Raw genomic sequence first — 13,709 nt, forward strand, 5'->3', positions numbered from 1 at the left:
TGTGGGCAAATAATTGTTGGTGGTTATTAAGACAAGTTCTTTTTTTAAATTTAACATAAAGGTTATTTAAGTCGATAATAGGAAAATAAATGTCGCATGTTCTTTTTGGTGGTAAAATTTGTTCTCCGTCTCACTCTTTCCTTCAAAATATTATGGGAAAACCGAATCGTGAATTAATACGTACCCATCTGTTACAATAAGTCTGTATTGAGTCAGTGATGGTCTATCTTAAAGGCATTGCATGTGAACCTGAAGCTGAGATAAGCCCACATCTAATAATTACGCAAAACAAAGATGTTACAAAAAGCATAGGTTAGGACCAAAGTAGTTTGATGGTTAGCTTCTTTTTTTTTTTTTTTTTAAATTCACTTAAATGCGCCTCAACTTATCTCATGCACTTTGTTACAGGATGTGGGAATCATGTGTGAAATAATGAGCCCTAAAGTTTGGAGTGCATGAACAGTATACACTTAGGCTTCGTGTGTCCGCCGTCTTCCCATTCTCATGACTTACCATTTAAACAAATCATGATTAAGGATGTACTCATCCACAAACTAAACAGACTAAAAAAGAAAGGAAAGTGAGCATTTCCACCATGTTAATTTTAAGGAGAGTATGGGAGGGTGTAATATTCCCAGCTGTGCAGTCAGGAAATGCTTGCCAGCAGCGACACGGTGGATTTTTAAATGATTCTTGCTAGGGCTGTCGAAGTTAACGCGATAACGCATTAACGCGATCTCAATTTATCGCGATTTTAAAAAATGGTGCCGTTAACACAAATTCTAATTTGGCCCTGCAAGTCATCCGTAGTTCATGTTGAGGCTTGTTGCCTGCTGCTTCAATCAGACCCTCCAGGATTTCGCGATGTTGCGATTTGCAACTTCAATGCAAATTCAACCAATCCCCGCGAATTCAGGGCGGTGTTGCAATTATATCCAATCACCACAACTTTCCCGCAAATTTGACCAATCGTTGGCGTCGTCTTGAGGTGACGTCGACAAACTACCTTCCGCCTTACTTCCGTGTATACGTTCAAGAGAAGCAGCATGTGCGAGTCAGTGTTTATATAGGCTTAAATTCTGTTACTGAAAGTGTGTTATGTTTACAGTGAAGGACGGTGTGCACTTTACATTATGTTTTTACTTAATACAAGAAATTAACGGATGCCAACATTTTTGCCAAAATGGTATTTTATTTTCCATTGTTTAGGCAGCTTCAGCATCATACTGTGAGATTCTGTGCAAATTGTTTTTTTCCTTCTATGAAGCCTGAGCCATTTATTTTATTAGTTTATAATTATTGTTTAATTTAGTCTTCAGGAGAGACTGCCTGCACACAGTACTAGTATTAATAGTTTTTTTTTCTTACATGAAAGCTGAGGCATTTATATTATATTTTAAGGTAACTTCATGTTGTGCTGTGAGGTTCTCTGCACTTTAACTTTTGAACCAACAGGTGCATTTGGATAAGTAAAGCCTATTTTTCTGCATTTTTGTAGTCCTGCTAATCTTTTATATTGGTAAAGTTGTTTATAGGACCATTTCTCAGTGTCTTTGTTTTTTTAATCAATAGTTTTTCAGTAATAACTTAATATTTAACATATCACTCAATTTTAATCACAAAAAGAGAAAATCGCAACAATTCCTCGCAACTTTCACTTCCTCCCGCAATGTAATCGCAACAAAAACCTAAAAAACACCGCAACTTTCAGCGCAATTTTTTGGAAAACCCCCCGCAACATCAGACATTTTAGCCCGCAACAATCACAAAAAAGGCCCGCGGAATCCTGGGGGGACTGCACAGTAAGTGTGAGTGATGGAGAAAGGTCTGTTAAACGGGAAGTTTCATTTCAAAAGTTTCATTTCAAAAGAAGAGTGTGATTGAGTTGGTTTTGGTATGCACTTTACAGTTCTAAAATCCTTTTGTAAAGTGAGATTTCAGTACGCTGTAGCACTGTGATACGACACTAAATGTCATTATTGAAGTCCAACTGCAATTTATTTTTGTTTGCACAGCACTGAGTCCTATAGGCTGTGACTGAATACAACTCCGGCACAACTGAAGTTTTATTTCATTTTTATTTTCTTTTGTCACACATGTCTGAACTGAGGCACAGCAGTATGTGACTCCATGTTTTATATTTGAGACTACAGCTCCCTAATCCATCACAAAATCCAATTTTGTGTTTTGTATGTTCAGTACTGCCTAGTATGCGAGTGAATAAACTCCCTTACCATTTTCTCTTGTCCCAGCAGTTTTTAACAAGTACTTTTAGCATAAAATGTGTTCACCATTTTAATTGTAACATTTCACTTTAAAAGCCTTATTCATTTACATAGATTTTAAAAAATGCGATTAATCGCGATTAACTATATGAAATTCTGAGCTTAATCGCGATTACATTTTTTAATTGTTTGACAGCCCTAATTCTTGCATAAACAGGCGGGGGGAAACCCCAGAACTGTACATTTTCAGTATAATCTGTTTGCCTCTAATGTCCCCATGATCCACAGAGATCTTGCATTTCCTGGTTTTCCCACGCTAACCTGACATGCTTCTTCATGTGTAGTTGTGAAAAGGCTGTATTTATTGTGAATGTGTAATTCACTAGTCATGAATCGAAACGCTTTGTTGTAATGCTCTGGTTCCTGTCTGTGTGTCGTGCAGGTGACTCTCCTCCTGGTTTGTCGAAAGAGATCACCAGTGCTTTGTCCGGCGTGCCAGGCTTTGAGGTGGACTCGTTCTCTTCAGACGACACACTCAGGATGGAGCCTCTGGCTCTGGATGGCCTCAACATGCTCACCGATGGAGACTTGATGCTGGCCGACCCTGCCGTGGAGGACTCGTTTCGTTCTGACCGACTCAAATGAACACGAGAAGAGAGATTCGAACGACTGGGAGTCAGGAGACGTCCATACAACGTGCGAAGAAGAAGTAGTAGTGAAGTCTTGAAGGCATTCCAGTGGGATTTCTCCTTGAAACCAGCTGAAGAGATTCCTGAAAGGGACCAACTATGTTTATGATTAAAAATAAAAAGTGTTAGTCCAGCTGTTTTTGCTGTAAGCCCCATGCACTTGCTGAGAGTTTTTTTTTTTTTTGATGCAAACATAAATCTAGGCATTAGCTTGTCTAAGTCCTACCTGCATGCTGACGTGCACTTCAGATTACACAGCTCCCACAGAGGAGTCAAGCATGCGATGCCAACTTGCAGCGAAACGTTTAAATCCACGGGAGGCTCGTTTTCTATTTATTGTCCGCCGTGTGTCGACTCTCAAAAACAGACCAAGTGTTAATCTCTCAGAGGAGCATTTGCCAAAATAGAAATATGATCAACATGTCGCTGTACGTCACCAACTTTGTATTGAGGGCAACCTCTTGTACTAAATTCTGAGTATTTATTAATTCCAAGCTGGTTATTTAGTGACGGTCTCTATTTTTTATGACCTTGCCATTGAACCCCAATCCCCCCCACCCCACCCCGAGTCTTTAATTGACTTGTGGCTTGGATTTATCAGCAGCCTCTCTTTCCATGAGAGCATCAGGGGGGAAAAGATCAAACTCTCTCTCTTTTTAAAAAAAGATTTTCTTGAGGATACCGACCAAAATGCCTCCCAATAGATTATTTCCGTGCTTCAGCTAAAGCAAGCCTCCGTCTTGCCGCCGTAATGTGACCTGATGTGATAGTGGCTGTGTGTACTGGCAGTGTGTGTTTTTTCTGATGTCTTCTGTGTCGGGCTGAACTGGTACCCTGGAGCTTGGTTCATGTGAACTGAAAGCTGCAGTCCTGCTAATGTAACGTAGCCTGTGCTATTGCGTTGCAGATGCATGAAACGGTGGTGGTTTTGCATACAAATAGCCACACACCGATGCATTTGTCCTAATTGTTGTTCCTCGTGATGTTTGCTTGTTCCCGGTGGTGTGTGTGTGTGTGTGCACGCATGCGTTTGTAGCTCAAGCATGCAGTCCAACCTTCAGTCACTGTGATCTGCACCTCTTCCTGCTCCCTGCACCTGCCTTTGCACATACCTACTCCTGAACAAGGCCATATACAAAGGACTACATATTTTATGTAACAAATAGTATGTACTATGAATTTTTATTTTTTAACAGAGCAAGTCTAGATGTAAATGTATATAAATGTATTCCTCTAATATAAATCTCTAAATTAAGGAAGAGAAGCCTATTTCTGAATAGAATGCACCAAAGCAGCATCATTCAGCAGATTGAGTTTTATTGTTTAAGCCACAGGTTATTAGTCGTTTTTTGCCTTCTCGGTCAGTGTTGTTTTGTGATTCTGGTTTTTTTTTTTTTTTTTTTTATATCTATCTATATATATATAATTTTATTTTAATTTTTTTTAAACATCTTTGATTATTATTTTTTTGAATAATTGTACAGTTGCAGTGTTTACTGTCCCTTCACTGCTATGTGCACGTTATTAACAGCACTCGAGTTGTCACTTCTTCGTGCTCCATGTGAAATCAAAGCACAGGCATGTCTCAAATGCCAGAATGTCTCGAAAATGTAGAAAAGCCTTTCGTTCTACTGTAATGATGATAATTTTCAAAATAATTGTTTATGTGTAAGTCTTTTTATACGCTTGCGCTTTAGTGGCTTGGTACCTTCATGCTTAGCCTGATATCTAGGCTGCTAACTCTATTGACTGCCGCGTAATCTTTATGGAGGGGGGAAAAACAACCAACCAAACAAAAAAAAACTCTATCTAGCACTTTTCGTACATTTCTAATTCATCTCAAAGTGTGTACAAGTACTCATGAGACATCTGTGGGTTTTTTTGTTTTTTTTAAATGCATGCACTGGTTAAAAAAGAAGGTGAAGTGTGTGTGTGTGTTGTTTTTTTTTTTAATAGAAGAAGAAACCTAGCTCATAAAATCCAATGAATAGAAAAACACACACATTAAAGAAACCTGATGTTTCCAAAAGAAACGCTCCGAATTGAAAGTGTGTGAAGTAAAAGGTAGCTTTCATCACGCTCATCTTGCGTTCGAGTCTCGTAATTATTCATCAAGACCTAATCCTAGGTCCCGACTCGACGTGTATTCGGTCACGTCCATTGAGAAATGGGGAAAGGTGCTAGATTGCAGAGCTTTCAAGCCATAGTGTCTGGTATTTGCACAGAAACCATTTTCTGACTTTCAGCTGTCTTGCTGATTACCGTTCGATTTCACCGATTTAAGTTCACACCAGTTTGTCTGGGACTTTGTGTAGAACGCGATTTTCGAAAAGGATAGACCCCTTCATTTCAAAGCACTGTGAAACGAACAGACGGCGTGAGCAAAATTCCATCGCTGATATCCGAGTAGCTGCAGTTTGTACTGGTGTCTTTCTAGATAATCCTCATCGAGTCACGATTTTCTTCTGCATGGTAATTGAGCTCGAAAATGAAAGAAAGCAAGCATTATCGATGACCGATTTCTCAAATCAGAGTTAGGCGCATCACCCAGGTTCCTTACTGCAGACTTGATTTCTAGCACCAGATTCTTTAGTTCTACAGTAAAAAGTAGAATTGCTTCATACGTTTTAATATTTTTAGGCCATCTTCAACACCGCGTCTTATTGCTGAGGTCTGACGCGAAGATGCGCTCTAACGCTCATCTGCTGTCTCGTATGTGCAGCGTCTTTTGTGTAAAATAGCCTTATTCCTGCACTACCTTAAGATTTATACAAAGACTGCACTTGAAACAAAGTTAAGGTTTTCAAGCCATTCCTGTGGATCTGCCGTATTGCAAACGTTTGGCCACTCGTGCGATATAAAATTCAGGTAATCGTATAATGCACTCTGCTGTCGAATGAATGTCATGGTGTCCAGGGAAGCGATTTGAAAGGTTTATTGTGGACGTTTGTGTAGATGATGAGAGAAAAGTTGTGAAGTCAAAAGGCTTATCAGGCATACCTGATGTTTCTTGCTTGTACTATTTTGATGCTTATTAGATCAGTTTCCCCCGTGCCACATCATCATCATCCAGGATCATCTTGAAATCGAACAATCTTGGTTGGGTTTCCTAAAAGCCGCTTAACGCTAAGAGCATCTTAACTAGGAGAGAGAGTGTTCATTGTGCTGCTCGCTCTACCATTTAATGATCTTTGTGCTGCGATGTTTTTGGGAAACCCAGCCCTGCTGAGCTGCACAAAAACTTTCTGGTTTATCAAAAGTCAGGGACATGAGAAGGTTGTATGAAGGATGTTGAAACCAGTGCAGGTCTCGATGATGATGATGATTTTTTATTTTCGTTTTGCAGCATTTTCAACATTCCATGAGCAGTAAACTTGTTCATGATCATCAACAGCTGTATCTCTGTTGGCTCTGGTTTTCACACGTTTTTCACTGAACTGTAGGACTAATGGAACAGAGGGCTTGTTTTTCTAAAAGAACTGATTTAAGAGACACCAAGACTGTGATTAGAAATATAACAGCCGTTTAGCAACCAAGGCTTTGTTACTGAGTCCAAACAGAGTATTTTCACCATTTCTACACAATGTTTGGAAAGATTTTCAACCATGACTGTGGACATTTCTTTTAATGAGGATGTGTGCAAAGAATTTTTTAAAAACCTATTTTCATATGCTACAACTGCATGCCAGGCGGTTATGCATGCTTTCGACTTTAACTGCACTGTAGAAATGCGCATTGGACTTTGTTTGTTTGTTTGTTTGTTTGTTTGTCCTGGGTGTATTAAAGGCACTGCATGCTTCAGTCAGGCGCAGTGCTGTTTTCACAGCAGGTGGAGCTGTTGAACAGCGGGTCAGAGCTGAACACAACAGATTATGTGTTTTATTGAGAGAATTAAAACAATGTTCTTTATTCCGTTTTCTGTGTCCTTGTGCTTGAGTTGAGTTGAGTTGAGTGATCCACTCTCCGGTCTCTGTTTATATCCAAGTGAAATGAATAAATAAATAAATGTCATGCCTTTTTGCAAATGTTACTTTTGCTTTACATTATTTTGATAACCAGGGAATCCATATTTGTTGTAAATATATAAAATATAGGTGCTTCTAACGGAATATTTTTAAGATTGTATGCTCCATAATATTTTACAAAAAATAAAGAATTTAATTGAATGTGTAAGAAGGTCTGTTGAAATCATTCACTTGGTTCTTGCATCTTTGTCTGTCAAGGTTCTCAGTCATCCAGGTCATCGTAAACCGTAGGTGCTAAAGAAGGCAACCGGACTCGCTTGAAATCACCTCTCATCCGAAAGGCTTCTTCAGTTCTGTCTGACCTAGTTCCTGGGAGTTCCAGGTTATTATCCTGTACTGGACCAAAAACAGGCCAAGTTTACATTAGACCGTATCTGTCTTGTTTTCTTCGCGGATGCACTGTCCGTTTACATTAAAACGCCTGGAAACGCCGGGAAACGGGAATCCGCCAGCGTCCACGTATTCAATCCAGATCGTGTCAGCTCCGGTGCTGTGTAAACATTGAGAATACGCGGATACGCTGTGCTGAGCTCTAGCTGACGTCGTCATTGGACAACGTCACTGTGACATCCACCTTCCTGATTTGCTGGCATTGGTCATGTGACACGACTGCTGAAAAACGGCGCGGACTTCCGCCTTGTATCACCTTTCATTAAAGAGTATAAAAGTATGAAAATACTGATGCAAATACTGCCCATTGTGTAGTTATGATTGTCTTTAGGCTTGCCATCCTTCCACTTGCAAGTGGTAAGTGATATGCGCTGAGATCACACACACAGCGGCTCAGTCCCAAATCACTGCTCGTGCGCTTCACTCGCGCGCTCTGTGAGCTGCGCAGGGCCGGAGTGCGCACCCTCCAGAGGGCACTCGCTGTTCAGGGCGGAGTGATTTGGAGTGCAGGATGCCTGCGGAGCCGAGCGTATCCGTGTATTGGTGTTGCTGTGTGCACGCGAATCGTGTATTGGCGTTGCTGTGTGCACGCGAATCATTTTAAAAACGTTAATCTGATGAGCCGCTGATACGGTCTAATGTAAACTTGGCCTAAGGAGAATTGTTAAGATCACACACGTCGTTAACCCCCTTGGTCATCCTGTAGGTGTTAGGGTCGCTGGACGCCGGGTGTGAACGGTGTTAGCAGCTTTGTGGGTCGTTGGCTCTCTCTACCATCATGTGAGTCACTGAAGTCTAGACCTACACCTACAGGATGATTTGAAGGTTAGTGACCAATGTGACCTCAACGACTCCCTTTAGATTTGTTTTTGGTCCACTAGAGGATAAATACCTGGAACGCCCCAAGAGTCAGACAGAACTGAAGAAGCCTTTCGGATGAGAGGTGAAACGTCTTCAAGAATTTTAAATCAAGTCCAGTTGCCACCTTTAGCGCTAATGGTTTCTTGCATCTTATTCACAGACTACGCTGACCATCTTTACCTCAGCTCGTGACTAAAATCCGACAGCCTACTGTATTAAGAGTGTGTAGTCATTGTTTTGTAAAGTAAAAACAGCAGATGTACGGTACATGAAACATGACCCTTGTTTATCATCTATACAAAAAAAAAACCTACCTTTGTAACAGCATGGTAGAGGTCAGACAAGCTGATCATCCATCCATCCATCCATCCATTATCTGTAGCCATTTATCCTATACAGGGTCGCAGGCAAGCTGGAGCCTATCCCAGCTGACTATGGGTGAGAGGCGGGGTACACCCTGGACAAGTCGCCAGGTCATCACAGGTCTGACACAGACACAGACAACCATTCACACTCTCATTCACACCTACGGGCAATTTAGAGTCACCAGTTAACCTAACCTGCATGTCTTTGGACTGTGGGGGAAACCGGAGCACCCGGAGGAAACCCACGGGGAGAACATGCAAACTCCACACAGAAAGGCCCTCGCCAGCCCCGGGGCTCGAACCCAGGACCTTCTTGCTGTGAGGCGACAGCGCTAACCACTACACCACCGTGCTGTCCAGCTGATAATCATTTTTCATGTTATTGACTTGGTTGTTATCACTTTGTGGTATAAATGTAGCTTTTGTTTTATACCAGTGGTTCTCAATGTGGAGTCAGGGGACCCCCATGGAGCTGTAAAGTATAGACAGACTTTTATCTATCAATCTAATCGAATCTATTTTTTTTTTTTTTGCACTGGTGGAAATCGCAATGTCACATTAGCAAAGTGGTTATATTTAGGAGTCCAAGCAGGTTGGTGCAGCAGGTGTAGAATCAGAGAAAGACCCTCCAACTGCTGAACCCTAAACAAATGCAGTTAAACACAGGGCTCTACTGACCTTGGTGTATTCAGTCGTGTGATAGTTCAAAAGCATTTTCAGTTTTCCATGTCGTAAAACCCTCATGTTGGTGTTCTGGTTAGTGCTGGACATTGATCAGTCTTCTATAGTATCAGTCAGTTCAGATCTAGTGTGTTCTATTAAAAAGTTTTCATAAAATAAATCTTTACTCTGGGCATCTGTGGAATATTACATATTTGACAGTTTAAGGGGGTGGCATTGTCGCCTCACAGCAAGAAGATCCCAGGTTCGGGCCCAGTGGCCGGCGAGGGCCTTTCTGTGTGGAGTTTGCATGTTCTCCCCGTGTCCGCGTGGGTTTCCTCCGGGTGCTCCGGTTTCCCCCACAGTCCAAAGACATGCAGGTTAGGTTAACTGGTGACTCTAAATTGACTGTAGGTGTGAATGGTTGTGTCTACCGTATGTGTCAGCCCTGTGATGACCTGGCGACTTGTCCAGGGTGTACCCCGCCTTTCACCCGTAGTCAGCTGGGATAGGCTCCAGCTTGCCTGCAACCCTGTAGAACAGGATAAGCAGCTATAGACAAGGGATGGATGGATGGATGGATGGACAGTTTAAGGGTTCGCTGTCTACAAAAAGTGAAAACCTCTCTGTTTTATACATCCATCCATTATCTGTAGCCGCTTAACCTGTTCTACGGGGTCACAGGCAAGCTGGAGCTTATCCCAACTGACTACGGGCGAAGGGCGGGGTACACCCTGGACAAGTCGCCAGGTCATTGCAGGGCTGACACAGAGACACAAACAGCCATTCATACTCACATTCACACCTATGGTCAATTTAGTCACCAGTTAACCTAACCTGCATGTCTTTAGGGGCGGCACGGTGGTGTAGTGGTTAGCGCTGTCGCCTCACAGCAAGAAGGTCCGGGTTCGAGCCCCGTGACCGGCGAGGGCCTTTCTGTGTGGAGTTTGCATGTTCTCCCTGTGTCTGCGTGGGTTTCCTCCGGGTGCTCCGGTTTCCCCCACAGTCCAAAGACATGCAGGTTAGGTTAACTGGTGACTCTAAATTGACCGTAGGTGTGAATGTGAGTGTGAATGGTTGTCTGTGTCTGTGTGTCAGCCCTGTGATGACCTGGCGACTTGTCCAGGGTGTACCCCGCCTCTCGCTGATGGTTCTCCTCCTGGCCTGCAGGTGTCGCTGTGGTGTTTGAGCTGCGCCTCCTACAGGCAGAAACCAATAGCGGCTATGTGCTGTGTTTTGGTTTTTTCTTCCTTAACTTCGTGATGGTTGAACAGTGCTGTGCTAACTGCTCAGCCGCGTAGCGTCGTCACGGAAACTCCGGTTAGTTTGTGTGTGAGAGAAACACTCTTTGCGGGGAGAGAGAGAGCGGCTCTGAGCCCGGGTTGTGCTGCTCGGTGTTGAGAAGCGGCCGGATGGACGAGCCGGGCTGCACCCTGAGCTAAACCCGCCCGGAGATGCCACTCTACACCGCGCTGTGTCTCTTCCCAGCACAGGTCAAGTGGTGAGTGATTGTTTTTGCCCCAGAATTAAAATGAAACGTGTTGTTGTTGGTTTAAATCTCCTCCGGCTTGTGTTCGGTGTGTGTCGTGGTGTGGGTGAGATTCGAACCTGCCTCCACATGGGCACTGTGTGCACAAAGCAAAGCAGAATCATGTTCAGTGTGAATCAGACACCCGTCTGGTTTCCAGTGTTGGCCCCGGATATTAAAGCCCTGCGCGCTGGCGGCTGGGAGCGGAACGGGCTCGATGGTGTTTGCTAATGTGTCCGTTAGCTGATGTTAATGGTGCTGTGTGAGGAGCCCGAGCTTTCACCCTCCAACAGCAGCGGTACATTTCTGTCAAACACCATCACACGTGCTGTCCAGGGGGCTGGGAGAGTCCGGCCCTTCCACACCACTCCGGGAAAACTCAGCAGCAGCAGCATCAAGTCTACTGGACTGTCAAAGGCTTATCATCATGGATAAATACTAACTGAAACATACAGGTTGCTTTTTCTTCTAAATTATGGTACAGAAATGTTGTAATGAAAACAAGTTTCAGTTTTCACCCATACTGCCAATATTTCAGTATGTAAAGGTTGTATACAGGTTATCAAGTCAAGTCAACTTTATGGTCAAATATGCTATACATGCTCGACATACAGCACAGATGAAATATCAGTCCTCTCTGACCCACGGTGCAAACAGGCAATGCAATAAATAAAAATAGAATAATTGAAATAAACAACACAAACAGTGTAAACACTCTAGATAAGAACTAGACATAGACTAAACACACACACACATGCATACATACATATTGAAGCAAATAAACATTCAAGGGCACTTGAGGTATAGCAGGTAAACATGAGATAAGCAGAATAAACAAAGTCAAGTCAACTTTATTGTCAAATATGCTATACATGCTCGACATACAGCACAGGTGAAATATCAGTCCTCTCTGACCCACGGTGCAAACAGGCAGTGCAATAAATAAAAATAGAATAATTGAAAAAAACAACAATATAAACAGCATAAACACACTAGATAGGAACTAGACATAGACTAAACACTCAAACAATATAAACAGTGTAAACACTAGATAAGAACTACACACACAGACTAAACACTCAGACAATATAAACAGTATAAACACTAGATAAGAACTAGACATAGACTAAACACTCACAATATAAACAGTATAAACACTCTAGATAAGAACTAAACATAGACTAAACACTCAAACAATATAAACAGTATAAATATAAACAGTATAAACACTAGATAAGAACTAGACATAGACTAAACACTCACAATATAAACAGTATAAACACTAGATAAGAACTACACACAGACTAAACACTCAAACAATATAAACAGTATAAATATAAACAGTATAAACACTAGATAAGAACTAGACATAGACTAAACACTCACAATATAAACAGTATAAACACTCTAGATAAGAACTAAACATAGACTAAACACTCAAACAATATAAACAGTATAAATAAACAGTATAAACACTAGATAAGAACAAGACATAGACTAAACACTCAGACAATATAAACAGTATAAACACTAGATAAGAACTACACACAGACTAAACACTCAAACAGACAATATAAACAGTATAAACACTCTAGATAAGAACTAGACATAGACTAAACACTCAGACAGTATAAACACTCTAGATAAGAACTAGTCATAGACTAAACACTCAAACAATATAAACAGTATAAACACTAGATAAGAACAAGACATAGACTAAACACTCAGACAATATAAACAGTGTAAACACTAGATAAGAACTACACACAGACTAAACACTCAAACAGACAATATAAACAGTATAAACACTCTAGATAAGAACTAGACATAGACTAAACACTCAAACAACAAACAGTATAAATATAAACAGTATAAACACTATATAAGAACTAGACATAGACTAAACACTCAATATAAACAGTAAAAACACTAGATAAGAACTAGACGTAGACTAAACACTCATATATACACACACATATATATATATTAGGGTTGGGCGGTATTACGGTAAGAAGGTATCCCGAGGTATCCAAAAGTACCAACGGTATCGGTCTCATTACCGTCATTTTAAAAAAATATATAATATCTAAATAAATATGGAGTACATGAGGTCATAATATAAAATAATAAATTGAAGATCATCCCGAATAACTGTGTGATCGTATTTTCACTAATTCTATCAATTTCCTAAAGAAGTTTTCATCGCGTGCAGGGTTGTTTATGTCGTTACCATGGCAACCCTGCGTGACATTTTGGAGTCTGACAGAAAGCTTCGCAAGAGACTGAGCCCGGGGGTGTCATGGCTCAGATGGCTAAGGCACCGTACCATAAATCCGGGGACCCGGGTTCGATTCCGACCCGAGGTTATTTCCCGATCCCGTCTCTCTCTCTCTCTCCCCCGCTCATTTCCTGTCTCTCTACACTGTCCTATCTAAAAAAAAAAAAAAAGAGACTGAGACCGCGGTTGAAAGATGGCAAGTCAAGATAACGAGTTAGTGGCAAAAAAAAATACAACATCGGCAGTGTGGCAGCATTTTGGTTTCAAACCAAACGAAAAGGAAGAGCCAGCAATAATGTAAATGACTGCGCAAAATCGAAAAAAATCTAATATGTCCCCTAAGGCACACCATAGCCTGGGGTACTCCACTTCCACGAGATCTCTCCAATGAGTTGTGTTTTGAGTAGGTTACATGAGTAACAACAAGGTAAAATAATATAACGTATGACATTTGGGATGTGGGTAATAAACGTTTGAAATGTCATCTACTGAAGAAACGGAAGAAAACATCGTAGCGTAAACTGTTCGGTTTCTGGTGGGAATTAGCAATGCGCTTGCTATCTTTGTTGGGTGTGTTAAACCGTATGGATTTAAGTGGAATAATTGTAAGGAGTTATGTGATCAAGACAACGTTTTAAGCAAGGTAAGGCCATTTGATTATTAATTTCCCCGCCATGGCATGACGTGG

The 13,709-nt window shown here is 41.4% G+C and overlaps 2 protein-coding genes across 5 annotated transcripts in view; both read left to right on the plus strand.

Moving 5' to 3' along the window:
• Positions 1–3,106, plus strand: part of LOC132886775 (CREB-regulated transcription coactivator 2-like) — a 54,424-nt gene extending 51,318 nt beyond the window's left edge. For all 3 annotated transcript variants that reach the window (XM_060921830.1, XM_060921831.1, XM_060921832.1), the window contains one exon: positions 2,668–3,106. In XM_060921830.1, coding sequence (XP_060777813.1) covers positions 2,668–2,870 — 203 coding nt within the window. In that variant the 3' untranslated portion in view covers positions 2,871–3,106. The remainder of the gene's footprint in view (positions 1–2,667) is intronic.
• A 7,324-nt stretch (positions 3,107–10,430) lies between these two features.
• The window catches only part of LOC132886776 (DENN domain-containing protein 4B-like), a 119,400-nt gene continuing 116,121 nt past the window's right edge, over positions 10,431–13,709 (plus strand). For both annotated transcript variants that reach the window (XM_060921833.1, XM_060921836.1), the window contains exon 1: positions 10,431–10,716. The gene's annotated coding sequence lies outside the window, so the exon portion shown is untranslated. The remainder of the gene's footprint in view (positions 10,717–13,709) is intronic.

The sequence above is a fragment of the Neoarius graeffei genome, chromosome 5, assembly GCF_027579695.1.
Source record: "Neoarius graeffei isolate fNeoGra1 chromosome 5, fNeoGra1.pri, whole genome shotgun sequence".
Lineage (NCBI taxonomy): Eukaryota > Metazoa > Chordata > Actinopteri > Siluriformes > Ariidae > Neoarius > Neoarius graeffei.